The sequence below is a fragment of the Daphnia magna genome, linkage group LG4 (genome assembly GCF_020631705.1).
Source record: "Daphnia magna isolate NIES linkage group LG4, ASM2063170v1.1, whole genome shotgun sequence".
Taxonomy (NCBI): Eukaryota; Metazoa; Arthropoda; class Branchiopoda; order Diplostraca; family Daphniidae; genus Daphnia; species Daphnia magna.
The window spans coordinates 10699391-10726822 of NC_059185.1; the positions used below are offsets into that span (position 1 = coordinate 10699391).

The following is a 27432-nucleotide window of genomic DNA, read 5'->3' on the forward strand; positions in this document are numbered from 1 at the left end:
AAACTAATCTCACTTACATAGTTTAATGTAAATCCCATAGATGGTGCGTACATAGGATGCATATACAAGACATCAAAAAGACATTAAACAAACAGCACATGGAAGTTCTCGAGTAATTGAATCAAACGTTGTACATTAATAATGATTCTACTTGGAATCGGTCAATGACTTAGTGTGTAATAACTGCCATGGGGATGGAGTAACGCCTTTTTCAACTTTCTACATGAAAGGAAATGTGAAGCATATTAGGAAGCAGAAGTTAGTAAATGTTGAACAGGGGAATTCCCACGTATAATTCAAGAATAACACAGATTCAGCGTGCAACTTTTGCGGGGAAAAAAACAAATCAACCCGAAATGGGAAAAAAAGTTCAATAGCCGAAACACCCAATCGCCCTTCTACGGCATCTCTTAACAATAAATAAGAATGCGGATTACTGTACTTCCGTTGCGTTTCCGCCATCATGAATCACACGATCAGATTGACGGCCCTATAGCAATCTCGTCTTTTTTATGATAGATTGGTAGACGAAAACCGACATATTGTCGCTTGAAGGAGAAACGACCGTTCCTTTCACGCTTAGGTATCTTTTGTTTAATAGGATAAAGTGAAAAAAAAAAAATAGATAGTGAAGGGACCGCCTCTAGCGGTTTTCAAACACTGCGCTGTTGTGCCCATCCCACCCAACCGCTGCAAGCGCCAACTTGCGGTTATATTATCAACTTGTTCTTCTGTTGGGTGGGTATACCTTTTAGCCGCTAGCACGCACACTGCACACACATACACACGCAAATCTGGCTAGGGCCATTTTTGACGTTTAAAAAGAATTCTGCTCGTCAATCGACAGTTTGTTTTAAATTCGATTAGCTGGAGTAAATGGTAGACGGTCTGTGAGGAGAATTTCGGTGTGTTCATCAAGTTTTGTGTGCCTGTCTAAACTGATGGAACTTTGACTTGGGGACTTCACTTTTTCCCAAGGCCGTTGACCACCGAACGACACACCGAAACTGACGAAAAATGTTCAAAATATTCAAAGGATGTAATCGCCAGGTCGAATATGTGGATAAGCGTCACTGTTCTTTACCGAGCGTCCCTGAAGATCTCTGGCGTTATTCAAGAAGTCTAGAAGAGCTCTTACTTGATGCCAATCACATTAGAGATTTGCCCAAGGTAAGCTTTTTAACATCCTGTTGATGTGTTAGTCACCGATGGAAGATTCTTTACCATGTATAGGTCAGAAATTGCGCAAGAATAATGACATTTATCAACCTTTCTCTTTTCCCTAGAATTTCTTCCGGCTTGCAAAGTTACGAAAGCTCAGTCTCAGTGACAATGAAATCCAGAGGATTCCACAAGATATTCAAAACTTTGAAAACTTAGTGGAGTTAGATGTCTCTAGAAATGGTAAGATTTAGTTTTCAGATTAAAGGCTGAACACATCTTGTTTCATGTAACGATAAACAGAGACAGGACTGTTCTTGTGTCAATACTTGTCTGTTTGTCAATGTGTATTGTTTGTTATGTCTCCAGTAGATTAAAAATAGCTTGTTTTGTTCTACAAATTGAATCACTTCTTTTTGGTACAAACAGAAAATAGTTCTTTTCCAACTGTCACAAACATTTTGTGTAGAAAAATACCATTCAAATTTTTGGCCCTGTATGAACATCTCTTGTAGTAGTAACCATGGAGAATACTCTACCTTATTTGAACTGTAATCTGCCCCGTGCTATCAGCCGTGATTTCAAAGCTCTCTCTTTATTGTTGATAAGAGCAGTGGAGGCTTTTTTAAACGCATTTTAGGGTCAAAATCTGTCGTTAAAAAATTTATTCTTTCCGTTACAGATATATCTGACATTCCGGAAACGATCAAGCATGTTAAGGCTCTGCAAGTGGCTGATTTCAGTAGCAATCCAATACCCAGATTACCCGCCGGATTCGTTCAGTTGAAGAACCTCACCATCCTTGGACTAAATGATATGTCCCTGAGTTCACTTCCTCTCGATTTTGGAAGGTAGGTCCTGTTGGAATAAAAAAAGGAAAGTCGATTCCTGTGCCAGGAAAAGGCAATTTAATCTGATATTGAGGCTGACGCGCGTTTGTCGTGTAACATACGTCCTTATTGTCGTGTCCGGTCTCTCCCTTTTCAGCTTCTTGGCTATCATTGCTACTGGACTGCATGTCAATTGCACAGTATCCCTTATTTTGTATTCATTGGATGACACCACTCTTTCTTTTTTCTTTTTTGTTGTTGAAATGTTGACATAGTCTGAGTAATCTACAAAGCGTGGAGCTGCGAGAGAATTTGTTGCGAACTTTGCCCGAGTCCATGTCTCAACTGACCAAACTTGAGAGGCTGGACTTGGGAGATAATGACATTGAAATTTTGGTAAGTTGCCATCACATTTCTTTATTGTTTTTATTAGATCTCTTTGATCAATGCCGTTGAATTAAAATTATCTATTTTTTCATGCACGTTAGCCGGCACATATTGGCAATATGCCCTCTTTGACGGAACTTTGGCTCGATCACAACCAGTTAGCTCAGTTACCCAAAGAGCTGTGCCAGTTGACCAATCTGGCTTGTTTGGACGTCTCTGAAAATCACTTAGAGAGCATGCCGGAAGAGATCGGTGGCTTGATTTCTCTTACGGACCTGCATCTTTCACAGAACTTCCTCGAATCCCTTCCAGATGGAATCGGTGCCCTCTCCAAGCTAACTATTTTAAAAGTGGACCAGAATCGGCTGACGACACTGAACTATGCCATCGGAAAGTGAGTCTCCTTTTGTTAAAAATAAGCCTTAATGATCCTTCTTTACACGCGCCATGTTACGTAGGTGCGTTGCACTGCAAGAACTTATCCTTACGGAGAACTTCCTGACGGAATTGCCAACTTCTATAGGCAATCTGACCAAATTGACTAATCTAAATGTTGATCGTAATCGGCTTCATGAATTGCCGGTTGAAGTGGGCCATCTGGTCTGCCTAAATGTTTTGTCGCTGCGTGAGAATAAACTTCATTTCTTACCCAACGAACTGGGCGATTGTGGCGAACTTCACGTTCTCGACGTGTCCGGCAACCGGTACACAATTTTATGCAAATCGCACTGAGTCAATGCCTTCTAATTGGCTTTTGTTTTTTTTTAGACTTCAATATCTGCCCTTTTCGTTGACTAGCTTGAATCTGAAAGCTATTTGGCTGTCAGAAAATCAAGCCCAGCCGATGCTCACCTTCCAAACGGATATCGATGAACATACAGGCGAACAAGTGCTCACCTGCTTTTTGCTTCCTCAACTCGAATACCAAAACGAACAACAAGGTATGACTTGCAATCAAGTTTTTCTTTTGGGCTATCACTTCGTATTCGTGCTTTTCCTTTTGTTGTTGCTTTCATCTTATTTTTTTTCTTTTGTTTCATTCGTGACTTGTGGGCTTCTTATTTTTTTCTCTCTTCCTTGATGTTGTCGTGACGGAAGGAGCCCCTGCGTTGCTAAGACGCTGGGGTGGCAATGGACCTATCGGGTGGCGGGCAAACGTTTCTCCTTGGTTTCGTTCGCCTTTATTCGATTCTAGTTTCTCCATAGATGACTTAACTTTCGGTACCGTGAACCACACGATCATTCCATATACGCCTCGTTCTTTTGCACGTTAGTTTAACCCCCTACTGGCCCTCCAAAGTTTTACTAATCCATCACCATCGCGTGATGGTTGAAAATTCTCTTCATAACATGCCGGAGTCATTTTTTTTCTAAAACTAACTAATCCGATTAGAACTGCGAAAGGAATTTCAGGAATTCAGTGTCGGTGTTGGGTGGAGTGGTGAATGTTATTTGTGGATATTGTCATAGCTGTGCGCTGCAAATGGCGAACGCTTTAATTAAAACAAGCTGCACCGGCACCTCCTCCCCTCGGACCCCTTTCCCCCCTCAATCCCTACCCTCACTCACCAATCCTGCGCACTACCTTTGGGGGATGTGTGTGTGTGTGTGTCGTTTTTTTTTGTTTGTTTGTTTGTATTTGTGTGCATTCTAATTCCGCACCCGCACACCCCACGTCCTGGTTCTGGTCCTGGCTCATCAGATTCGTTGGTCGAAGGCCGACTTTATCGGTCTGGCACGCGATTCTCGAACGAGCAGCTTCACGAGCACTTGCATCAACAGCAGCTGGATGATGGCTCCGATTCTGACCATTTAGTGGCCTCAGTGTCTTCACCCCCAATGATGTCGCAGACGGACGCAGACAGTGACACAGCCGATCCCAACCGGACTTCTTTCGTCAAATTCGCTGAGGATTCCGATGGAGATGATGACAAGGAGACACCGTTCGTCCGTCATAATACGCCTCATCCCAAGGACCTTAAAGCCAAAGCTCAGAAACATTTCAAAGGCAAGAAAATCGATGGCAAAGTGGTCCATCACGATGAGCAGGATGGACTTAAAGAAGGAGAAGCTTTCAAACCGGATCGCACTGCACAAGAATTGCCTTATCGGCGTTCATCTCCTTTGCCGCCTCTCCAATTGATCGACTTGCCCGACCGCGATGTTGAACCCCCTGGTCGTAGTGGACCAGTTTTTCCTGCTGAACAATACGACGACCACAGACAAACGTCCTCGCCTTCCCCAGTTCCAGAGCCACATGAAAAAGCTGTTGCCTTTGTTGACCAATACGAACATAGAAGCATTGAAGAGGCTGATGAAAACGAAGAGGTACTTAGTTTTGTTTATTTTTTTTTCCGTGCGTTATTTTAAGATGTTTATGGGTTGGAAAGGATTTTGATGGAGGCGATGAGCGAGTCCCGCATGAAAAGTCGAAATTATCACGACGTGATACGCCTCACTACTTGAAAAATAAACGAATTCACGAACCGATGGACAAGGAGAAAGCTATGGCCTTGATCACGAACGCTCTCAAGAAACAAGAGATGACTCAGCATCAACCACACCAACTGTCGACGTCATCGAACCAGTCGGAAGATGAAGAAGATCGTCTGCCCACCCCTCCTCCGTTACCAGACGTAAGTCGTCATCGTTATTCAGTTCTCGATAGCATTTCAATCAACCGTTTGCGATTCCTTTTAGGACGAGTCTGTTGATAACGAACAACAAGTGGAACTCTTGGAAATTCAGTACGAGATACACATCGAAAGAACAACTAGTGGTCTGGGACTAAGCATCGCAGGCGGCAAAGGTTCCACGCCTTACCGCGGTGATGACGAGGGTATCTTCATATCTAGAGTGACGGAAGGTGGACCAGCCGAGATGGCTGGGTTAAGAGTTGGTGATAAACTAGTGGCCGTTAATGGCATGTCGTGCATCGACGTGGATCACTACGAAGCGGTGGACATTTTAAAAGCTGCCGGTCCTAGTCTGGTGGTGCATTTTATTAGAGAGGTGACCCGACTTGTTCCGCCCGCAGGCGAAGAGGAGGAGCAGCAGCAACAGCACGAACAGCCTGAATTGCGAGAATCAGAAAAGCCCGCCTCACCGATGATAACAGAGCCCTCTGTGTTGCCACCGAAACCTGCTCCTAGAATGTCAATCGGCTCGAGTTCCAGTCTGCAAGGTGTCAGAGAGATGGATAAGCCGATATCAAATGGCGTGCCAAACCCTGCTCCCCGACTCAGCTTTACTCAGTCCCAAGCACTGGCAGCTAATCAAGTCCATTCCGAGACGACAGACCATCAACGTCCGCAGTCACCCCCCGCTAATCCAATGGTGCCCAGTAAATCTATTATTCCTTCATCGGCCCCCATTTCCGCTGCTGCTCCTGCCCCGGTGCTTTCTTCTTATCTTGGCAGCTTATCATCGCAAGTTGTTCGTCCTGCTTCACAGCCTCCCCCACCGCCTAATCAGTTGCACAGTGTGCCTACCGAAACTGGTACAAAACAACAAAATGGGCTGGAACTAAGGAAGGAGCGAGTGTACATTACGCTCTTGCGAGACCACACGGGTTTGGGTTTCAGTATCTCAGGAGGAAAAGGAGGCAATCCTTACAAAGATGGATCCGACGTAAGTACCCACAAAATACGTTTTTTATTTTTATTGCGTCGTTTCTTTTATTGTACGTGTAATTGTATATTTATATAGTCAGTGTACGTGTCTCGCATTATGGAAGGCGGGCCGGCTGAAAAAGATGGCAAGCTGAAAATCGGAGATCACGTCATTTCCGTGAGTGAAAATTTACATTTTATGGTTTTACTTCCGCTTACATTATTCTTTACTTTTTTTCTTCTATCTAATTAAAAAAAAAAAAAAGATCAATGGTGTCGATGTGGAAGGTGCCCGACAGGATCAAGTTGTTGCCATGCTGACTGGTTTGGAACGCTTCGTCCGGTTGGTCGTGGAACGCGAGTCATGGCTTCCACCGAGTCATTTGAAATCACCGAAGATGTTCGGGACTCCTCGACCTTACACCAGCCTTTACAGTCCCAATAGTTACATGGCCAACCGTCCCAATTATGCTGGACTTTCCAGCTTGCCGACGTCACCCTTGATTGGTTCCATGTCGTCACCTTTGACCACAAGGTAATGAAACGTTGATTACTCTTCGTTCATGACCTTCATTCGTGTCATTCCTTTCGCCTCGATAGTTCACCGAGCGTCAATCAATCAGCTCGGCAGCAATTTCTCGCCGCATCCCCTGAAAGAAAGAGCGGAAATGTGGAGCCCTCTCCGCTTCCTACTGCGAAAAACGCCGTGGCCTTGCCTTCCGGAGAAGAAATGCCGAAACACGTTACCAATGAGCAATTCCAGGCTATGATACCGGCTCATTTCGTTCATCCGGAGCCTCAACCGCCCGGCTCTAGTATCGTCATCAATGTCAAGCAACCGGATCCTGTCGGTGGAGCTCTGAGCGAATTTCAATTCCCTGCCGTGCCCACCCAATTGGGACAAGTCACGGAAACTATCACAAAAAGTACGCTGACGGAAACCATCGTCACCCGCATCACCAACAATAAATTGGGTGCGCTTCCTATCATTATTGAGGTATATGAAAAAGATTCGAAAAATTATTCGGCGATTTGATGGTGAATCTGTCGATCTGCGTTATGACCTATTATCAACAAACCCACCATTAACACTCTTTTTTTTTATGTTGTTGTTGCTGTTTGTTTTGTTTTTCTTTACCCCAGGATGTGATTCTGCAAAAAGGTGCCGGTCCGTTGGGTCTTAGCATTGTCGGTGGGAACGATCATTCGTGTGTTCCATTTGGTGCCGACGACCCCGGAGTCTTCATATCGAAAGTATGACAATTCAGTTCTACTTTGAGGGGTAGCAACAGCAGAGAGTTGTATGTTTTACCCGATTTGTGCGTGATTTCAGGTCATTCCGGAAGGTGTGGCTGCCAAAACGATGCGACTACGGATCGGTGATCGTATCCTCAAGGTTAATGGCAGGGATGTTTCCAAGGCTAGCCACCAGGATGCTGTTCAAGCCCTGATGGAACCCACTGCCGAACTCATCTTGACTGTCCAGCACGATCCACCACCAAAGGGATTGCAAGAATTGACAATTTATCGTAATGAAGGTGAGAAACTCGGAATGAACATTAAAGGGGGTTTGCGTGGACATCCAGGAAATCCTCTAGATAAACACGACGAAGGTGTCTTTATTTCGAAAATAAATCATGGTGGTGCAGCTAGAAGAGACGGCCGCTTGAAGGTATATAAATGAACACAACTTTTGTTATCTAAACAGCTAATTTGAATGATTTCGTACGCTTTGTCAGGTCGGCATGCGTTTACTCGAAGTGAACGGTATCAGCCTTCTCGGAGCCTCTCATCAGGAATCCGTTAATTCTTTAAGGACCTGTGGTGACGTTATCCATTTGCTCATTTGCGACGGATACGACGCAGCCGAAGTAGAACGGCTCCAGTCGGAAGGCATCCTAACTCGCGAGGCTAAATCGACATCTGAGAGTGTTTCGAGTCTAGATAGGGTCGGAGAAGAAACAAATCACGTGAACCCAATCCAGGTAATTCACTATTACTGAATTAATTGATTAATTTAAAGTCATCATTTCGTTTAATTTGCAGGGAGACGATAACCACGAGGACGGTTCCTGTGATCGCGAAGAACCTGAAATTGTGAAGGTTACAGGCTCATCTTTACCGGTCAGTCCAACGTTAGGTGATCGAGATAAAACTTCTGAAAAGGTAATTGAAATTGCTTGTTTCATTCACCTGTGGATGGATTTTGATTGATGATGGGGACATTATTTTCAGGTGTTAGACGCTGTTCGAGCTGCTGAAATGCTCGTTTCAAACATGGTGCCCAAATCGCCTGGCCCAAATCGAGTTGACATGAAAACGACGACAATTGTGATGTCAAAACATACGCTAGCTCCGCAAACAAGCACGGTAAGTGGTCTTGGTATTTGTTGGCCCTATTTTCACTCTGCCGCTGGCTCTTCCCTGTCTTGTCGCTCGCTTATGTTAACATTCACCTGAAGTATCGACTTTCAGAGTGCGTTGTCGAACCTTCTTAACTCCACCGCATGTTTGTTTTTCCTCTTCCGACTATCGCCTAAGGATCGTCTTATAAGTATTAACCCCTTTCGAGAATGCTGTCCAGATACTTATCGTCGATCGCTCTATGGAATGTACTTGTGTTACTTGTCCCCACGATTTTCCTACCGTAAAGGAAACGAAATCATTTGTTTGAGTCTGGTCGTAGCCAGAGCGCATGAAAGCTATGCAACGCCTGAAGATCTTTTGTTCTAGCATCTGACCAACAAAATAAAATCCTGCATGTGGAGAATGAGAGAGAGCATGATGTCCATCTTCTCCGGCAAGGAGAATCCAAGGCTCCGAATGCCACCCGCTCGCCCTGTGCCCTGCAGTACTCCCCAAAAAAAACCTCCCCGCTTCAAAACGTGATCAATAAAATGACAGCCATTTTTCTTTCTTTTTGTTTTAACGAGCAGAATCCGACGGATTTATAGCAGGAAAATCTGTCGATTGCGAAACTTAACAATTGATTGTGGATCCTCAACTTCAAATATCTCCATGCTGCTGAGAAATGGCCGCGTGAATGCGTGTTGATGAGAGGGAAAAAGGCAAACAAAAAAATGTGTGTTAAAAGCGCCGATTTATGGCAAAAATCGGGACCGCCTATTTCATTCGCACAAAGTTGTTATCAATTATCAGCGTTTTTGGATTTTACCCAATCCGACTCCGTTCTTTCCCCCTATTTACCTTCCCTTTCCTTCTATTTAAAAAGAAATAAAAAAAACCGAAGTGGCCCTTGGATGGATACCAAAAATTCGAAAAGGTGTTCCCACAATCCCCTGCTCATTCTAATTGAATCTTCCTACTCACCCCTGCCATAGCCGATTTTTATGGTGTCTTTGATCTGAGCGTGTGAAGGCGCTAAATGAATTTACTTTTCTATATGTGATGTTAACAACAACAAAAGAAAAAAAAAACCAACAAACAAAAAGGATGAAAAGAGAATGATTATACACTTTCATTTCCACAATTTCCGGTCTAAAAGTCAACACAAATTTGAAAGAGGAAGTTCTTTTATCGAGGGCAATACGGAAGTGACTGCAAATTTGCTCTCCGTAGACGACAAAATCATCCACTATAATCGTGCTCTCTTACATTTTTCAACTGCTCATTTTTCACTATCGATCAGGCGAGCTTTCACACTTTCTCCGTTTCTTTTTCGTTTTTCCTCTTTTATTTTTTATTATTCATTATTCATTATAATTGCGTCCTTATGTTACTAATGTTTTTGTTTGCTTTTTATGTGTGCGTGTGAATGTTTGCGTGTGTTTTGGTTCGGTGGACCGAACGGTAATTTATAACTCACACAGCCCATAGCTCCTCGAGCTAATCTGGGTGAGGCGGGTCTCACTGAAGAAGGTGAGGCTATGTCGCCGTCACCTTCTCCGCTTCCGGGGCGATTAACACCGACGGCTATACGCCATAGCGGTTTGGACCATCCATCGGATCGTAGCGGCAGCAGCAATGGAAATAGCCCCATTCCTCCCATAGTTCAGGTGATCTTATCGGTTAAGGCCACGTCCTGCTGCTTAGCTGCCACACCTATTCTTCTCACTATTACTAAAGTTTCCATTGTGTTCGTTTCCTTTTCACTGGGTTATCTGAGCGCGTAAACTAACTGTTTTTGAGTTTCTGTTTTCCCATGGTTTGCGCGGATGTCTAAACAGGATGCGATGCCTCCTCCTGCCACTCCCGCCGTAGCCAAAACGGCACCAACGGGAGCGGGGTTGACGGGTCCCAGCCCAGATAAGATGACTTTCAGTGCCAAGAAGCGCTTCTTTGAAAAAGAGATTGAAGAAACTGTTACACCAGCAGTTAAACCAGGTCATTTTTATTTTCCACTGTTGATTACAACAACAAAAATGTATATACTTTAAACGTTACCTGATTTTAATTAGAGAGGAGATTCAGCTTTTTGAGCGAGGATGAAGTCAACAAACTGAAGCAAGAAGAGGGTAAGTTTTACTTAGTTTTATCTATTAAGAAAGAAATTGATATCTTTTTTTATATGCAGAAAGAAAAATAGCTAATTTGACTAGCGAGCAGCTGCTTAATCTGAGCCGTTTGGATGATGTTGACGAAGAAGATGAAGATGAAGCAGAAGCTGACGAACCTCACGTGGAACCCGTCGCTGTAGCCGTCACAGTATAAGCGACTTATTTTCAATATTGAACTAGAAGGGCTTTTTAACAATTCCTTTTCGCTTTGATTTGAAGGTCACAACCGCTCCATCAGCCCAGCATCCATCCATCGTTCGCACGGCCAAAGCCGAAAAACGGCTAAAGGATAAACTTACACGCGAGGTGCGATCAAATCATTGTGTTTTCGTGAGAACATCAATTTAACATGTCCCTTCTTTCCCACAGGGTTTGGAACTCAGCGAGGAGGAAAAAATGCTATCTCCGACTGAGCAGAGAGCGTTACAGGTATGTATTCTAGAGCCACACTGTTTTATTACCAATGGATAATGATTTCGATGGATGCGTGCGTGTTGCAGGCCAGGAAACGAGCGGCATGGAGAGAGGCACGTCTGAAATCATTGGAGCAAGACGCCATGCAGGCTGAAATGGTCATCAAGAGAATGAGCGAGTATAATCAATCGGCTGACAACAGCTCCGGATCGTTATCGTCTTCGTTACGTACCGCAACAAATCCGTCCGACTGCAGTGATGACAACGGCAATAATAATCGAGATATTCCGGATTACACCAACAATAATGAGGTGCGATATCGAACTGAATGCAGTTTGAACACAATTTGATAAGTCTTCATTGTTTTATTAGCAGATCGATCCAGAGAACAATGTACAGGGGCGTATCGAAGAAGAGGATGAAGAAGAGGACGCCGATGTTGACAATTCCGATCAGGCCGGTCTCGGCGGAATGGGTAATATGGCCACGTCAACGACAAATAACGGACGTCGGAAGAAGAAAAGCAAAAAATCTAAGAATCGATAAACTGTCGGACTGCCACACGGAACAGATGTATCACACGTTTTTCTGGTGAATATTGACCATCATCATGATCACACGCCTTTGTTTATCCATCCTAAAAACTTGCCTTCACGCCGGCACTTATATACCGCTTCCGTCAGTTCTTTTCCGGTCTTGATCGAAAAACGAAAACGGCTCTATATCATTTGCCCCCTTTTTTAAATCTTTCATTTTTCGTCTAGCATATTGTACCCGTACTTTTGAGATCGTCAGCATTTTTCGTTCTTATTGGCTTTGTTATTTTCGTACTATCCTGTCCTTTTCCCCTACTATGTTCTTCCTTTTTTAAGTTAAAGAAAAAGATTCGTTTTCAAACGAATTATGGCGGGACCTGTGTAACTTGTCTTGCTAGAGATGTTTTATTCACACTAACTCGCAAAATTTGAAAAGAAAAACTGCGTATTTGTGCCTCATTTATAGCCCTCTCCCTTGAATTAAATTTTTACAGTAAATGAAAATAATACAAGCTTCGTAAAAATAGTTTAAAAAGTGGTTTTGTTTTATTCGGAAGACCCGATCTTGGAGAGCACGCTTTATCGGATTTGTTAATGGATTGAACGGGTGTGTCCACTTCTTTCCGAGACGTGCAGTTGAAAAGAAAACATGCTCCCCCCTTTGGCAAATATCCAGGAAAAACTGACAAGCTGCTTCGGTTGAAGCTTTCTGATTACGTTAACCATCTGAACCCTGAAAAAAAAACATTTCCAAACAAATATTTCTAAGTGTAAAAACGTTGTCTTTAAAACAAAAGAAAAAATGGCGATTGAAGCTGTATGATTTATGGCTCAGTGGTTCAGCATCGTCATGGAACGCCGTAAGTTCAGGGTTCAATTCCCATAATTGTCTACTTGTACATGCGAATCGAATAAATATTATATTAAACATTTCTAAAATATTGCTGTCACTCATACGTGGGATGAACCTGATGAAGCCCTGGTTTCCCAGACCACCACACAACCACGTGGAGTGGGGTACCTGCCTACCTGGCAAGGATTCAATCGATACACCGTCGAGTTTCCAGGGCAGATAAAGCGGGTTCCGTAGACCACCATGAGGCCACTTGAAGTGGGGTAGGTAGCAGGCATCCGAGAGATAACACTGTCAAGTTTCAGGCCATCGTCTATCAGTTGAGCGATGACTGGCCCATGAATCCTGAAAACGACTTTCAAGAACAATTGAAGTGTCTACGGTGATTTTTTGTTATGAAGCAAATTTAAAGTGTTAAAGTATATCAGTTGTGGCTCAGAGGTAGAGCGACGGCGTGGTGAGTCAAAGGTCTAAGGTTCGATTCCTGCCTAGACGACCTGGTAATAATTTTTTTTTATTTTGTGAAAAAGAAGAATTTTTGCGCAGAATTGAAAAAAATATAGCAAAAAAAAAATTTCCGGAAAAAATCCTGGTAGAAAATTTACGAAAAAAAAATTTATTCTGGAAAATTTTACGAAAAAAAAAAATTTATTCTGGAAAATTTTACGAAAAAAAAAAAATTATTCTGGATAATTTTACAAAAAATTTTATTCTGGAAAACTTCACAAAAAAAAATTTGTCGGAATTTGAATAGATTAATAATAAACGCTTCCAATATAGAAAATTTGATTGTTCATAATTTGTTTTATTATAAATTTTCATACATTAATACATACAACAGAATAAAAGAAAACTATTTGATGTACAATTAATAAATGCAATTTACAAAAAGTGAATATATTGTTAAATTTTAATCAGCATTTTCTCGTTTTTTTTTTATTTTGCTCGCTTGACTATCATTTCCAACGACTTCCCAGACAACTGAAAAACGAATTCCTCTGTTAACAACCCAACACAGCCCCCATTCGACCTTGTCATGAGTCAAGTGGAAACATGGCTACAGAAAATGGGTTTTCTTTTGTAAAAATTGTAAAAGAGATTTTATTTTTAAGAAAATCTTCGGATGCTCCGCCAAATGCCACAAACAATACCATCGAATTAACGACACAATTCTTTCCCGTTAAATTACCATCACCGGCCTACATTGAAGAAAACAAAACATGATTTAATAAAAATTTCTTGCTTGTCTACAATTTAATACCTTTTCGATTATGATCCAGAAGCTCTAAACAAAGCCCATTAAAAGTAAAGTGACCAACATTGGTACAAGATTTGCATGGGTTGCTAAAAACTAAAACCCATATCTTCGCTATCATTTATTGAATTTTGTTTCACGTGTATTTTTGGACAGGTAGTGGGAGACTTTGCCAACGAAGACCATACCTACTAATCACTAAAAAGTAGGTCGTTAATGCATCACCAATATACTCACAATTGGACATCCCCTAGCTAAGACCGAGCCACCTAAAAAGGGAATAAGAACGAAATGGTAGTTGATATCAACATTAATCGCAGCGCAAAATGGTATACTCAGATTCACGCGAATTTTCAACTAAATCGGAAACTCACCAATCATGCAAAATAAATCCAAGAGGAACGCAAAATTTACACGAATGCGAAAAATATATAAACGCGAAATATCTTAGGTAATGGATACTTTTCAATTTGTTCACTAAACTAACTAAGATATTAATAATTTAGTTTTAATGAAATTATCCGAAGCAGAAAACTGCTAATTCAATGCACAGAACCAAGGGTCAAAACTCACAGCAAAAATCTGAAAAGAAAGAATTTCATACACTCAGCTAATTCAAATTTTTAGAGATCGACAACCAAACGGAATGTAGTTAAATTCGACATCAATTTCAGAAAATGCACCTATTTCTAGAATAAACAATACCTCTAGGTAGCAGAAGAAACGGGCAACGGAAAAACCTAGCTAGCCGGCCATACCAAAAGACCAACCTTTATCAATTTTAAGAAACAGAGGTTACAACATTCAGTTGGAAAAATAAAGACCAAGATAAAACCTTTAGCATTGTATACCTTTTATACAAGGAGACAATAGCCAATATCACACTTCCAAATTCAACAATGGAAGCATGCTTAAACAACCTGGAAATAGAATATCCAATACTAGTTTGTGATCTGAACAGGATATCATAATAAAACATTTTTTCGACCAGCAACATGATCAAGTCATGTAAATTAGAAAAACTTCTGGAAAAGTAACCCATGATGTATGCATCATTGTACCTGGTATTAATCAACCAACACTAGCAGACCTACGACACAATCAACAAAATGATGTACCATAAAACAAAATCAAATCCAGAAAAGGACAGGAACTAATAGGCACATAATCCACTTAATTATAAAACATTCATCTTTGCAAATTTACCTTCACCATTCCACCAGGGTGAAAAAGAAGCTTCACTTTAAATTCCTCCTATATCAAACTGAAAGAAAAATTAGCATAATGAAGTGTTAAAAATTAAACAATGAAAACTTTAATGAAACAGATCTATACCAAAACGTTTGCAATTTATTGAAATCCAAATCTTACCTTCTCATATTAATGTTAAGTCACCATTAACGAAAAAATTGCAATTGCTCAATGGTAACTTTAACACATAGGAGGCTCAGCTAAGTGTACTGCATGGCACCAGGCTGCTTGACCACTAAGTATTGGTCCAGCATGTCTTCAGATCCATGAGATCTGATGGCACATGCAACTGTATCTACAATGGAGGATTGACCCTAGAAAAAACTTAATATGACAACCTCTTATCCCCTACACAATGTTCTCAATTTTTAACAAAGCCATTACCATGGATCAACTAGGCGATGCAGCCTGATAGGAGACAAACAAGCAAGTAGTATAAGCTTTTGAAATGCCAACCAAGTTATCCACAGTCATCCTACCCTTCAGGAAATTTTAAAATGTTTGAACAAGACACATGCAAATAAAATTTCTAGCCATACCATTAACTGCACTTCACATTATAATTCAATCCCGAATAACATGTCATCTCGATGACAGTAACCCCTCAACCATGACCACACATTCGTCATAAAATAACTAGTCAAGTAAAGATTTTAACGTCGTTTAATTGTTTTAATGCGACTATCCCCAGCAAAAACGGAAAATTCACATACATATCTAACCTACAACTTAACACAAAAGCATCCAGAATTATATTAGAAAAACTTTTAATGCGTATAATATTCGGATATTCCACTAGGAGAGTACGAATACTTACGTGCACCTTCGACGACAATCTAAATCCAAAAGAAATGTCAATACGGTGGCACTCCTAATGTAAGCTCTCTATGAATGCCCGAAAGGTGGCGAATGCAAGCTTTATTTTTCAACCATGAGATGACACTCTTTGATTTTTTGATTTCTCCGTCTCTATCTTTTCAGCTGGCGCGCTAGAACAAACTGATAACTTACCTACCTTAATCTTCTTACGTATTTTCTTCTTTTTTCCCTATGCTATATAGGATGAACCTAAACTTTACCGCTTTTTCGTATTTCAACAAATGTTTATTGTTTGTTTTTTATTTTCATCTATGCTGTATGCAATAAAGTTTTGTGAAAAAGATGTGTTAATATAATAAGTGGCAAATTTGAAATTTGAAATTTCTCATTTCAAACATCTTTGTGATAAATTAAAAGATAATATGTATAATATAATATAGTATAATATGTATATTTTCATAGTTTATTTATTTAAATATATATTTTAATTTTTAACTGATAAATAAGTACATAGTACACACACAACATAGTAAACCAAGTAATACGATGTGTTTAAGATATAAAATGATGTTTTCTAAATTTTAGAACCTTAAAATCTATAAACTAACAAGCTAGGCAATGTCGCAATAGAGGTTTTTCCATTTGGTTCGTGTAAGTAGAGGGAAAAGTCCGTGCGGCTAGTCGACTAGTGCGCACCATGGCGGGGGATAGCCGAAACTTGCTGCAGACTTTGCTTGATCCAACCAATAGACACCCTATTGTCTATTGGTTGGAATAGCCAAATAGACACCCTAATAGACAATAGGGTGTCTATTGGTTGGATCAAGCAAAGTCTGCAGCAAGTTTCGGCTATCCCCCGCCATGGTGCGCACTAGTCGACTAGCCGCACGGACTTTTCCCTCTACTTACACGAACCAAATGGAAAAACCTCTATAGGCGCTATTTTCAAAAAAGGGTGAATTTTTAAGGTTAAATAAAACATTCTAAAATTGCCCTATCTTGATGATTTTGGTCCTAAATATCTGCAAAAAAACTTTAATACATTCACTTTTCTAGAAGATGGACTGGCCATAAAAAATTATATAAATGAAAAAAATGTTTTTTTCCAATCACCCCTATAGCCAATCGTTCTGCTAGACTAGCGAACCTAGCGGAGAATCTTGGAACCCCTTAGTAAACACCCGTTGTTTCCCCCAGCAGTTAGGGATAGGGCGATCGTGTATTCCTTTACTATTATATCGTTAACTGACGATGAGACCGCAGTAGTCATCTGCTTTGCTGAAGAAAACATAACACATGCGGAAAATGGCTACGCCTTCAAAAGAGAATGGTGCATTTGAAGTGGCCCCTTTGAGAAGTTTAGATGACTTTATATTAGAATCAGCAAGGTTTCAAATGCCAAATTTCCGTGATTTAGATAAATGGGGGAAAAGGGTTTACAACAACCTTGTTTACTATCAATCAAACTATTTCTTACTGGCTCTAGCTCTCTTTGCACTTGTTGAGTAATGCTCTTAGAATTATATATTTGTTTGTCTTTATATTTTTTATCTCTTTACAGGCTTATTCATCCCCTCAAGATGTTTCTTGGACTGTTTGCTATTGCTGTGGCATGCAGTCTTCTTGTTGCTGCTAGCAATGGTGGACCACAAGTAGCTAAATTTAAGCAAGATCATCCAATCATCAGCGTCATTGCTATTCTGGTTGGGGCTTATTTGATTGTTTACCTTCTTGATGGAATTTTAGTGTTTCTTCTGGGTATTCTACTTCCATTTTCAGGTAAACCTCCATCAAAATGGCTTTCAAATATTTAGTTACTAACATTTTAAATTACCATAGCTACATTTGTCCATGCATCACTACGCTTGCGTAGTTTGCGTAACAAGCTGACCAACAAGATGGAACAGATAGGACTTAAGAAATCTACACCTATGGGAATGATTTTGGATGCTCTGGGATTTGAGGCAGAAATTATTGATTGAATTAGGTGGATATTAACCAAATTCAGCATTTGCTAGTCCCCACAAGTTAGAAACATTGTGTGATATTATTTGACTTCAACTTGTGTTGAGTAGCAATAACCTGGGGTCATGATCTTTTATAATAATGCTTCTTTAGTCATGGTAAATGCTGTTGAGGCCATAAATGTCAATCTTTTGATGGCAAGATTTATTCAAGTTTTTTAATCAGTTTGGTTTCAAAACATCTCTCTAATAAATCATATTCTTCAAATATTAGAATTTCAGTCTTTTACTAGTTGGAGGACATTTTGGGTCATGGCAGGATGTGGTTATTAGAAGATTTCTGTTTAAATTTTAATGAAAAGAAAAATGAAAGGTAACTAGCATTAGGTTTTATTGTTGATTCTTGTCACAAAGATTAAAATTTTCTGCAGAGTTGGCAACGTTACCAGTACTTACTCGTAACCTTCTTTAACGACTAGTGTCACATGTAGTACCAATCGCTTAACATATAATTATCAGTATCCTCGAGGTTTCCTGTTATGCAGCGGAGCGCAGAAAGGTCCTTGAGGGTTCTCCAAAAGTACTCCATGTGGAGCACACAACCTAGAAAAAAGAGATGCTGGTAATGACATTTGTTCATAATTTCGTAGACTAATCATACACAACCATGGATCGTAAGTAGATTTTTGCCACATGAATAATTTTTCCTTCAGTTCAACGAATATCTCCTGATTTTAAAAAATAATAATGATTCTACATATGAGTGAAATCTCGGGATTTTACTCCGGTCTTACAAACCCTGTATTTCTTTTTGCGGTGTAAATTTACGCATTCTTTGGGGTCCTCCTTCAGGTCAAACATTTCCCATTCCTCTCGAAAGTAGTAATCAGACAGTTCCTTGATCCAGTGAAGGGGGAGCCCATTTAATGTCCGATTGAGCATGTCCTGAGAAATCATTTGCGCATTACTTGGTAGCCAAACATACAAGTGTAATGTCCAATTACGAGGAACGTCGGTGATAGGTAGAAATCCTGGTCGATGGGAAACGGAGTACCAGGAGCGTTTAGATTGTGTATCAGTTTGTACCGCTCTCCTTGAATAATGCTTCTCATGGGATAATTCATCGTCACTTCGTGCATGGCGTGACTTCCGAAGAATGCGTCGCTTTCCGCTTTATCATCGCCTCTCAAGAACGGTAAGAGAGACTTTCCACCGAGGCTAGTAGGCTGACTGGGTTTAAGGATATGATATTTCGGATAATCGATGTCAAACCAATCCAACACCGTCGGCACTATATCCAGCAAACTAGCTTGAACATCCGTTAGCTCTCCTCGTCTTGTCAAATCATAGGGGGACTTGATGAATAGCGGAACAGCCAATCCTAGGTAGGTTACATTTTACAAAATCAATTTCTTTGTTTAGCATTTAATGATGTGTTACCGGGTTCGTACATATTCGTCCGGCCATATGGAAAGGAAATACCGTTATCCGATGAGTAGATTATCAAAGTGTCTTCAGTCTTACCAGCCTTACGGATCTCGTCAAGCACCAGCCCAACCCCTAAATTGTTCTGAAGTCTACGTAAAATTACATTATTCTCATTTTATTGAGATAAACGCACCTTGATCGAGACGCGAGATTGTTGTATACTGCGACGCTACGTCTTCTCTGGCCGCTGGAGTATCTGGAACAAAATATGGTAATAGTACATCTTCTGGTTTGTATTGTATGGGCTTCCAGTCTGGAATATGACCGAAACCAGGCTCTCCATTCCCAAACTTGTCACAGAAATGCCCATAACCAGGGTTGGAATGATCACACCGATGTGGGTCATGGAACGCCACGTACAGCAGGAAAGGCCTACAACGAAGCGATACAAGTGAGTTGGGGCCGTCAGTTTGATAAACAAGGAGTTGAAGGAAATAACACAGCGAAGGAGGTCAGGTCTGGACTTACTGAGTCTCATTCTGCATCGCAAGGAATTCCCTGACGAGCAACTTAATTCGGGTTATATTCCTTCCGACCTGCATGATTGAGTTATTTTCTTCGGTTTGCTCGTAATCAAAAGAGTAGACAGATCTAGGGCCGACGTGCTTCTTTCCTATGATGCCTGAATAATGCAGCAATGTATCATGTGGAACGAGGAAACTAAGACATTAATCGCGGCTAGGATCCTGCCGATATGGTGACCCTACCCGTACGAACGCCATTTTCCCGGAGGATCATTGGAAGTGACCGAACCGTCTCGAAAGAGTTGAAATGGTGAACGTCATGATGTAGTCCATATAATCCATTTTCGTGACTTGGAAGTCCACTCAAGAGGGCTGCTCGACTGAAAATAGGCCACACCCCATTAAAGTGCGTAAATACAGAAAGAAAGGAAAATAGTTGAATAGTTTTAAGGATAAGGCAAAAATACTGACCTGGGAGAGCAACTACTCACCGAAGTCCGTGCTCGGGAGAACACCAAACTTTGAGCGGCCAGCGCATCCAAATGGGGCGTTTGGCATCGGTTGTTTCCGTAAACGCCCATTTCAAATCCGCCGTCATCAGCTGTCGCATTTTTTCAAGATCGCAAACCGAAGATTAAATGTGTAGGGCAGAGACAAAATCCTTTATTTTCCATCGTTTTCTTCCAGCTCCTCCCCCTTTTCCCCCAAACGTAATTATTTCACATCTTTCTTGCCAAAAAGAAGGAATAAAATACAAGTTTTTGCCAACTCAAGTGAGGCAAATACAACCAAATTGAGATTATTTGCCTTTTGAATGGTCACGTGCCTGCATTTTTAAGGTTTAAACAGAACTGCACGAAGAAAAAAAAGTTTTGTTTGGCCACGATAAGGAAAACACACTTTCCCCTCGAGAGATTAGTTCCAAGAAGCAGCAAAGAAAACGAAGTTGCCTACGACATGAAGAAGAATACAAAATGTAACACTTACCAATCATCAAAAGAACGTTACGACCATGCAATAAAGCAGCTGAGGCTTCATGGCGGCAGCTCAGCAGGCAGATTATTAGAAATAACATCGTCAAAACAAACTTTGAGAAGTGATTAATTCCATGCCAGAGACCATACATCATCATAAGCGTGGTCGGATACGAATGTGGCGCCAGACATTCGCCAACTGGTTGACACTAATTTAATGCCAATATTTGAAATAGAGGGGGCATTCGTCGCCGCCATATCCCTCTGCAAGTAATTCCACAGCAAAACCAGCAACTAAAAATAAATGAAAAGTTTTTGTGAATTTGTTTTCAGCCCCCCTGGGGTAACACAAGTTTCGACACCGAATGAACAACATTAGTTTCAATCACCCAATAATTTATTTATTAACCGGCGACACGTACGTCGCCATGGTTCACCAGAACTAACGTCCTAATTCGTAAGTCCCTAACATTCCATCAGAAACACCGTAAAAAAGCCGTAATGCAATATTGCAATACACCGGCGTGAGTGGCGAGAAGTGGACTCTTCTCCTATTGATGGACTTTTCCCACTTTCAGTACCAAAAACAGAGTTTGTATTGCAGTCATTACGTGCCCCACGTTTCTCCATTTAGATCAATATTTTTATTTTCTAACCGGAGACGTATTATTACTTTGTTGTTTTTTTGGCGACTTCCGTTATCTCCTTTGGCCATCTTGCGGCAGACAATAGCACTGTCAATTCATTTTTTTCCAAATGAGGAAAGAAAATTGAACTGTCAGAATCAGAAATCAGAAGTGTTAATCTGTGCCCGGTAATTTTTTTAGAAAGGAAAGAACGTCAAGACAATTGACGTTCAATTTGCATTTAATACAGTTTGGTTTAACTGATTTTTAAGTAAGCCGAGGAACATGGCTCTCCTCGAATTTTTCGGCTGTGCGTTTCTTGCATTCGGCCCTCCACTAGCGATGTTTCTTATAACTATTGCTAAAGACCCAATTCGAATCATCATCCTCATAGCCAGGTGAGCCAGCTTTTCTATCAGCCAGTCACTAATCAAAGAAATTTGCATTTACAGTTATATTTTTGTTCTGTTCCAGTGCGTTCTTCTGGCTATTGGCATTACTGATGTCATCCTTGTTGTGGCTCGTAGCAGACACGTTGAATAGCCCAATTGTTGTGGGAGTTGTCTTCTCTGTCTTGTTGCAAGAACTATTCCGCTACTTAATATATTTGCTGTTACGCAAAGCTGAGGTTGGGTTGAAAAAACTCACAGAGTCTGATACTGCCATCATCACTAATAAAAACATCCTGGCCTATGGTATATATAATAGGATAAGATGTCAGAGTTCCACAGATGTTAATTATTTCCATAGTTTCAGGCTTGGGCTTTGGTATCATCAGTGGCACCTTCTCTCTAGTCAATGTTCTCGCTGATGCTACTGGACCAGGAACGGTCGGTCTACATGGGGACTCTAATTTGTTTTTCCTAACATCATCCCTTACTACACTTTGCTTCGTCCTCCTACACACAGCATGGGGAGTGCTCTTCTTCCACGCACTAGACACCAAAAAGTTTTTGCCATTAATTTGGGTGGTGACATCTCATCTACTTGTATCACTTTTGGTAATTATATCTACCTCTTAAAGTGTAAAAAGCAGGCATGCAGAATGTTGTTATCATTCCAGAAACTATGACATAGTTGTTTATTGAGTGTAAACTTTTCTGACTTTTTAATGCTCTTGCGTTTGCTCACCATACTTTTGTTTCATTTTAGACTCTCATGAACCCCTCGCAGTTGTACTTGGCCACAATACTGCCCGCCTACGCCGTTCTTGTAGTGACGGCTCTATGGGCTGCTGGAGCGGCTGGAGCATCTTTTACTTCACTCAAAAAGTGTTTAACTATCCAACCAAAGACGGTGCAGGTACGCGTGGAAGACTGAGGCATAGAAACGACATTCACAATTCAGCCATCGTCAGTAAACCATCCCGCGGGTCTTTCCACAATCTCTCCCTCAATAACTTTTGTTTTTGCGAAAACGTCCGACAGCCGCGTTCTTAATTAATTAATATAACCAAAAATACACTTTCAGTGATGAAGAAACTCAGTTTAAACTACTGGAAGACGGTGGCGCTTGGTGCATTCATGAAGCTATGAGGCTTCCATTTTCCTTTACTTGTAATGAATAGTGGGGAAGATAAACTTTTTGCCACGGCCTCAACAAAAATCCCCTCGCAAAACTACTGACAGTTTCCTGCTCTCCGTAGGTAAATATGTTTTAAGTTCTCGTATTAATAACGCTCCTCCGTCCGCTTGTCCGCCGTGCTACAGCAAAAACTCCAGTCGCTGGACTTTCCCACAAATGAAAACAAAGAACTGTCAATTTCGAGGGCCCGATCAATAACGAATGATATCGTACAAAGGGTAGGATTTTGTCGTAATTCTTTTCTTTCTATTGTATTAACAGCGTTTGATGTACATATATGAATGTTCGCATTGGTCTAATTACGAAGCAATGAGCAACGACTGGAAATTCAAGGAAGATTAGCGTGAACAGGCCCAGTATTGTCTCAACTTTTTTGAAGACGTTGTCTTCTTAATGGCGGAGTTGTTTTACACTATAGAACTAGCCAAGCGCTCAGCCACGTGTTTATTGTTCATCCAATGCCGGCCAAGAAGAAGCTCACTGAAGAATCACAATCAGCTGTGTATACCGTATAGTCCCCCCCGCCCTGCAGTACGTGTTCAATCAACATTAGTCTATCGTCCTGCCGAGCTGCTTTGCTCGAATGCTTGATGTTTTTTTTCTTCTTCTTCTACACAGGACTTTGATGTTACCCTTTCTTTCAAACTCTTTGTGTTCAGTTACCTTTCTTCTTTCCTGGGATTTACTTCCGTCCCCAGACAAGGTATCTGACTCTTTCATTAGATGACGCTCTCTAACGTCACTTGGTCGTGTCGCTAAATTCGATCGAGAAAAAAAGGGGATGCCCAGCAGTTCGTCGGATACATTTTGTTTCTATTTTTGTTGTCCAAATTTTCATGTTTTATTTGTTTTCTTGTTATTATTTCCTTTTTTTTTCTTTAAATACGAATGAACGTCGAATGTGTCACTTGATCTCTAGACGACTTGATGGATGGTATTGCTGTCTCGTCTCAATCGACCCGCTCGTCCGCCAACGGAGTCGCCGTAATCTGCCCAAGTGCATCCGACCGGATTGGAAAACGCCGTGCGTGCAGGTGAAAGCTCTCGTGTTCATTGAATATTTAAGGCGAAACCGCCTGCTTATGATATGACGCTTACGTGTTCTGGAACACACACCCCACGCAATAATCGAATAGTTTCAGCTAGAAAGCACCAACGGCCATTGTATAGTCATCTCTCCAATGAGACTGGCCACAACCGCACGGGCATCTATTTCCCAATTTTGTTTTCACTTCCAAGTTGCTGACGTATCGTGTCTACAATGCACAAGCATTATACGGACTATAAAACTTTCCTCCTTAAGACGCTCAGCTTTTCACTGATAGGTAGCGAGGCCATCATTAGATGAAAAGTCGGATGAGCAAGTGCGATCTTGAGAAAACTCGACATTGTTATTTGAGTAACGTTTCCTTTTTATTATTCTCCCGTTTGTTGATTTACTAACGAGAGTTTCGTCGAGTTACACAATGACGTACATCAGTAGCGCCCAAAAGTTTCCATCCGCAGGTATTTTCTTTTTTTTTTTGTTGTTGCCTTCTTTCATTTCTTTTGTGTCTTATATGCGTATAGATGTGTGTGTGTGTGTATGTGCAGAAGCATGGAAAGTTTGTAGCTTGAGCTAGTTCGTTACGCAATCGATCCCAGTCCATGGAATGAGGATCTCTTAAGTTCATCATCAAATGAAAGCGTTCCCCTTTCTCCTGTTTTCCCAAACTCCGGCTCCGTGATGCCGCCCTCTCTTTTTTTTTTTAATTGTTTTTGATTTTTTTTTTTTTTTTCATTTTCACGGTCCTAGTTTCGTTCGACTGCGCTTGCCCCGGATGCCGCTGCTGTCGGGTAGGGGTGGAACGAAGAAGAAGCTGGATGGGTAATAAAAGGGTCTCGTCCCGAAACTCTTCTCGTCAATGTGTACCCTGGCGTCCGCAAGCGTTTTTGCGTTCCATGTCGCCTCCTGCCGCCGGCGCCGCTACTCACACCGACGCTTCTATATAAGAAGTCATGGCAAGGAGCCCGACTGTTTCAGTCGCGTACGGCCAGCGCTTTCAAGCGTTCATCCTTTCGTAGTAATTTTTTTTTTCTTTTTCTTTTGGCGTTCGATGCCAACTGTTTGGACGGTTAAACTGTGTTGCGCCGGACGTCGATCCAGCTGCTTTTTGATCCATTTTTTCTTTATTTCTGATGGTTTTGCGGCTTCAGTTAGTGCGTTTAATTTCTTTCAGCTCTTGAGCCCAACGACTCGATATCGAATTGCCCAAAAAAAAGGTTTTTTTTATGGATGGAACGTGATATCGTGACTTAGGTGTCTCTTTCCCTGTGTGTGTGTGTATCCGCCGTGCGTGCGTATAGTGCATAAGTGTGAGTGTGCCCGCCCTCGGCCGCACGCCGGGCAAGAAAACCTCCTACATTAAAAATACCGCTGGACACACAGATTTTTTTTTTTTTTACTTGGTTTGAACTAACCGATCTCGCACACTCGGGGATATCAAGAACATTTCTTATTTTATTTTTTCAAAATTGTTTATCTTTGACGTCGTAAACTCCACCGATTTCGCTAACAACTGTGGCGTAGCTTGCGGCTCTGCCATCTACCCTTTCATTAAATCATTCAGGTACGTAGAAAATGACAAGATTTCTAAAAAAAATAAACTCGAAAAAAACATCGTTTTATAGGATTCGTTTCATGTTGCGCTATACATTTCTATTTGTTATATTTTTGGCTTGTGTCTGCGGATTGTTGGTGGGAAATCAAATATCGCACATACTCACAATGCGCGGTACATTGCGCCTTGTTTGTTTCTGCTCAATGTGTTTGTTTTGTTTGCTTTTTTTCTTTTGTTTGTTGCCAACTACACAATACTTTCCAGCCCGCCAATGATAACAATGTCGGTTGCCAGTGCGTCCGTCTTATAGCCACCCGAACGCTCGGAATAAGAAAATCGTCAGAGTCACATTGGATCACCAGATTTCTGGTGATTAGTTAACAGTTTGCGCCGACCAACGTTGAAGCACGAAATGCAGTTGTGCGGATCCATGTGTTGCGCTCGTCTGCGACCGGCTAATTCAGCCCTGGTGTCTTGCGGAGCGTTTAGAAGTGCTCAGATAGATCAGCGAGTGGGTAGGAAAAAAAAAAAAAACAAAAGAATGCGGGAATTATTTTTGACCTCATCCCTTTTTTCTTTTTTTGTTTTGTTTGCCCTCTCGCTGCAAGTCACGGCTTTGTGCCAAAATAAAGTCCTCCGTCCATGTCAAGAGGCTACATAGCCTTGGAGACTATGGTCCTTTTATTTGGCGCGTGTAACCAGAAGAGAAGAACGCAAAGTTTTTATTTTTTTTTTTTATTTTGTTTGATAGCACTAAATTTTCTTTAATGCCAATGATTAAGTTCTTTTTGTTTTTCTTTTATTGTTTTTTTTTTTTGGGTGGGGGGAGGGACGATCAAATAAAGAAAAAGCATCGAGAGATTGAAATCATCCGATCGATTGATAACTGCGGCACGTCTGGAGAAGGGTTCGTTCTTTTTTTGTTATCGACATCTTTTAAAGAGAAAACATAAAAAAAAACAAAAAACAAACGAGAAGATATTTATTAGTGAAGAAAGAAAAGAAAAGAAAAGAGGAAGACATCAGTCATTAGGGTCAAGAAGTCGCAAGACAAGCCCCCGGAGGAGCTAAAGTGCTCCGGACACTCGGATCCGAGTTAATGATTCATATACGCGGTGATGATTCTTTTTAACATAATCAAGATAGCAGCATCAATCTTTTGTGTTTCTTCTTGCGTCCCTTGGTTTCCTCGTCTTATCTTCTTTCTTTTTTTTTTCTATTCCAGACCAACAAAAATATAGGTCGCACAGTAGAGTGAGAGCGTGGGAATTGTGCACGCTTTGTATTATGGCTACCATCAATTCACGTAATGGAGGAAACGCTTTGATCAAACAGCACAATCAGACACGTAAGAGTGTTGATCTATATTGGCGCTGACGAATTGAATACAGATATTTGTTATGGGGGATACACATCAGTTGGTACGGAAAAGGGATTATTCCATCCATCTTTGGGTAGACGCCATTCTTTGCGTGTGCGTGAACAAAAAATGGCCGCTCGGCAAGAATAGCTTTTCTAACAAGGTGACGTTCGGTTGTGTCATTTTCTTTCTCTTCAAAGGGATGAAATGAATCATCACTCTGTTGATACCCTCTTGCACTCTCACTAGTTCAATTCCTTGTTGCACTTTCCCTTTCATTTTCTCAATACGTTCTGGATTTCGGGTTTCTTTCGTGATTAAAACACTTTGATTTTTCTCGCTAAAATTTTTGCATTTTTATCTAATAGAATTTTCTTTTCTGGGGGGGGGATGCTTGTTTGGTTCACGTGATTATATACGGTCCATTTATAATTGGACATTGAATTTCCAAGTTAAGAACTGTAGAGACGACTGCACATTAGTATATGGATTTTGTTCTTCTTCAAAAATACACACATTTATGTAGCTCTCCCCCCCTCTGGAATTGATTATACATCATGTTCTGCGCTAACACAGCTGCCATGTTCTCATAACGAGAGCGAGTGAGAGATTCGAGTCTCAAAAGTCAAGAGGTTTCAACCTCCTTCCTTCGTGTTTCATCATTTCCAAGAAATGGGGAGTAAAAAATGATGAGATTACGAGCCACCCAAAAGAAGAATTGACGATTGAAGTTAAGCA

General features: G+C 41.1%; 5 protein-coding genes and 1 long non-coding RNA gene across 32 annotated transcripts in view; 4 read left to right on the forward strand and 2 right to left on the reverse strand.

Annotated features, from left to right (window-relative positions):
* Nucleotides 1-733: 733 nt before the first annotated feature.
* On the forward strand, nt 734-11982 carry LOC116919968 (protein lap4). Of its 7 annotated transcripts, none has more exons than XM_032926003.2 (27): nt 735-1170; nt 1287-1404; nt 1844-2012; nt 2267-2387; nt 2480-2772; nt 2837-3082; nt 3147-3319; nt 3477-3599; nt 4195-4706; nt 4769-5014; nt 5079-6008; nt 6087-6167; nt 6256-6524; nt 6590-6986; nt 7133-7243; nt 7323-7661; nt 7729-7974; nt 8036-8155; nt 8225-8359; nt 9820-10005; nt 10177-10333; nt 10408-10464; nt 10524-10654; nt 10726-10812; nt 10876-10935; nt 11007-11231; nt 11296-11982. In XM_032926003.2, exons 1-27 carry the CDS (start codon nt 1018-1020, stop codon nt 11464-11466), a joined length of 5856 nt encoding a protein of 1951 aa, XP_032781894.2. In that variant the 5' UTR covers nt 735-1017; the 3' UTR covers nt 11467-11982. The 7 variants fall into 7 exon arrangements, with proteins under 7 accessions (XP_032781899.2, XP_032781894.2, XP_032781898.2 ...); XM_032926002.2 differs by having other exon boundaries at nt 736-1170; nt 11293-11982; XM_032926007.2 differs by lacking the exon at nt 9820-10005.
* A 1410-nt stretch (nt 11983-13392) lies between these two features.
* LOC116919974 lies at nt 13393-15665 on the reverse strand. 14 transcript variants are annotated; one of them, XR_006645192.1, is made up of 4 exons: nt 15355-15665; nt 15200-15290; nt 13571-15139; nt 13393-13508 (listed from the first exon to the last, which is right to left on the reverse strand). It is a non-coding gene; the product is annotated as an uncharacterized LOC116919974 (long non-coding RNA). The 14 variants fall into 14 exon arrangements; XR_006645198.1 differs by having other exon boundaries at nt 13571-14654; nt 14771-14828; nt 14936-15665; XR_006645196.1 differs by having other exon boundaries at nt 13571-14146; nt 14270-14334; nt 14416-15665.
* A 1186-nt stretch (nt 15666-16851) lies between these two features.
* On the forward strand, nt 16852-17866 carry LOC116921356 (PRA1 family protein 3). The gene is made up of 3 exons (XM_032927625.2): nt 16852-17139; nt 17196-17413; nt 17474-17866. The coding sequence occupies exons 1-3, from the start codon at nt 16931-16933 to the stop codon at nt 17614-17616; spliced, it is 570 nt and encodes a 189-aa protein (XP_032783516.2). The 5' UTR covers nt 16852-16930; the 3' UTR covers nt 17617-17866.
* On the reverse strand, nt 17763-20905 carry LOC116921354 (N-sulphoglucosamine sulphohydrolase). Of its 5 annotated transcripts, none has more exons than XR_004393203.2 (11): nt 20538-20905; nt 20022-20151; nt 19794-19930; nt 19555-19708; nt 19220-19458; nt 19039-19158; nt 18603-18979; nt 18397-18543; nt 18265-18326; nt 18055-18201; nt 17763-17938 (listed from the first exon to the last, which is right to left on the reverse strand). XR_004393203.2 is itself a non-coding variant. In XM_032927621.2 (10 exons), exons 1-10 carry the CDS (start codon nt 20680-20682, stop codon nt 18114-18116), a joined length of 1599 nt encoding a protein of 532 aa, XP_032783512.2. In that variant the 5' UTR covers nt 20683-20905; the 3' UTR covers nt 17973-18113. The 5 variants fall into 5 exon arrangements, 2 of the variants coding, with proteins under 2 accessions (XP_032783512.2, XP_045028407.1); XR_006645706.1 differs by having other exon boundaries at nt 17763-17975; XM_032927621.2 differs by lacking the exon at nt 17763-17938 and having other exon boundaries at nt 17973-18201.
* A 146-nt stretch (nt 20906-21051) lies between these two features.
* Nucleotides 21052-22631, forward strand: LOC116921355 (gamma-secretase subunit Aph-1). Of its 2 annotated transcripts, XM_032927623.2 has the most exons (5): nt 21052-21338; nt 21423-21548; nt 21625-21845; nt 21901-22151; nt 22303-22631. In XM_032927623.2, the coding sequence occupies exons 1-5, from the start codon at nt 21082-21084 to the stop codon at nt 22468-22470; spliced, it is 1023 nt and encodes a 340-aa protein (XP_032783514.1). In that variant the 5' UTR covers nt 21052-21081; the 3' UTR covers nt 22471-22631. The 2 variants fall into 2 exon arrangements, with proteins under 2 accessions (XP_032783514.1, XP_032783515.1); XM_032927624.2 differs by having other exon boundaries at nt 21203-21548.
* Nucleotides 22632-22785: 154 nt separating this feature from the next.
* Nucleotides 22786-27432, forward strand: part of LOC116921353 — a 35470-nt gene continuing 30823 nt past the window's right edge. Inside the window, exons 1-5 of one of the 3 annotated variants that reach the window (XM_045172467.1) lie at nt 22786-22952; nt 23042-23090; nt 23153-23437; nt 23654-23768; nt 24530-25343. The gene's annotated coding sequence lies outside the window, so the exon portion shown is untranslated. Of the gene's footprint in view, nt 23438-23653; nt 23769-24529; nt 25344-27432 lie in introns of all 3 variants that reach the window. The other 2 variants (XM_045172466.1, XM_045172468.1) reach the window with 2 other exon arrangements.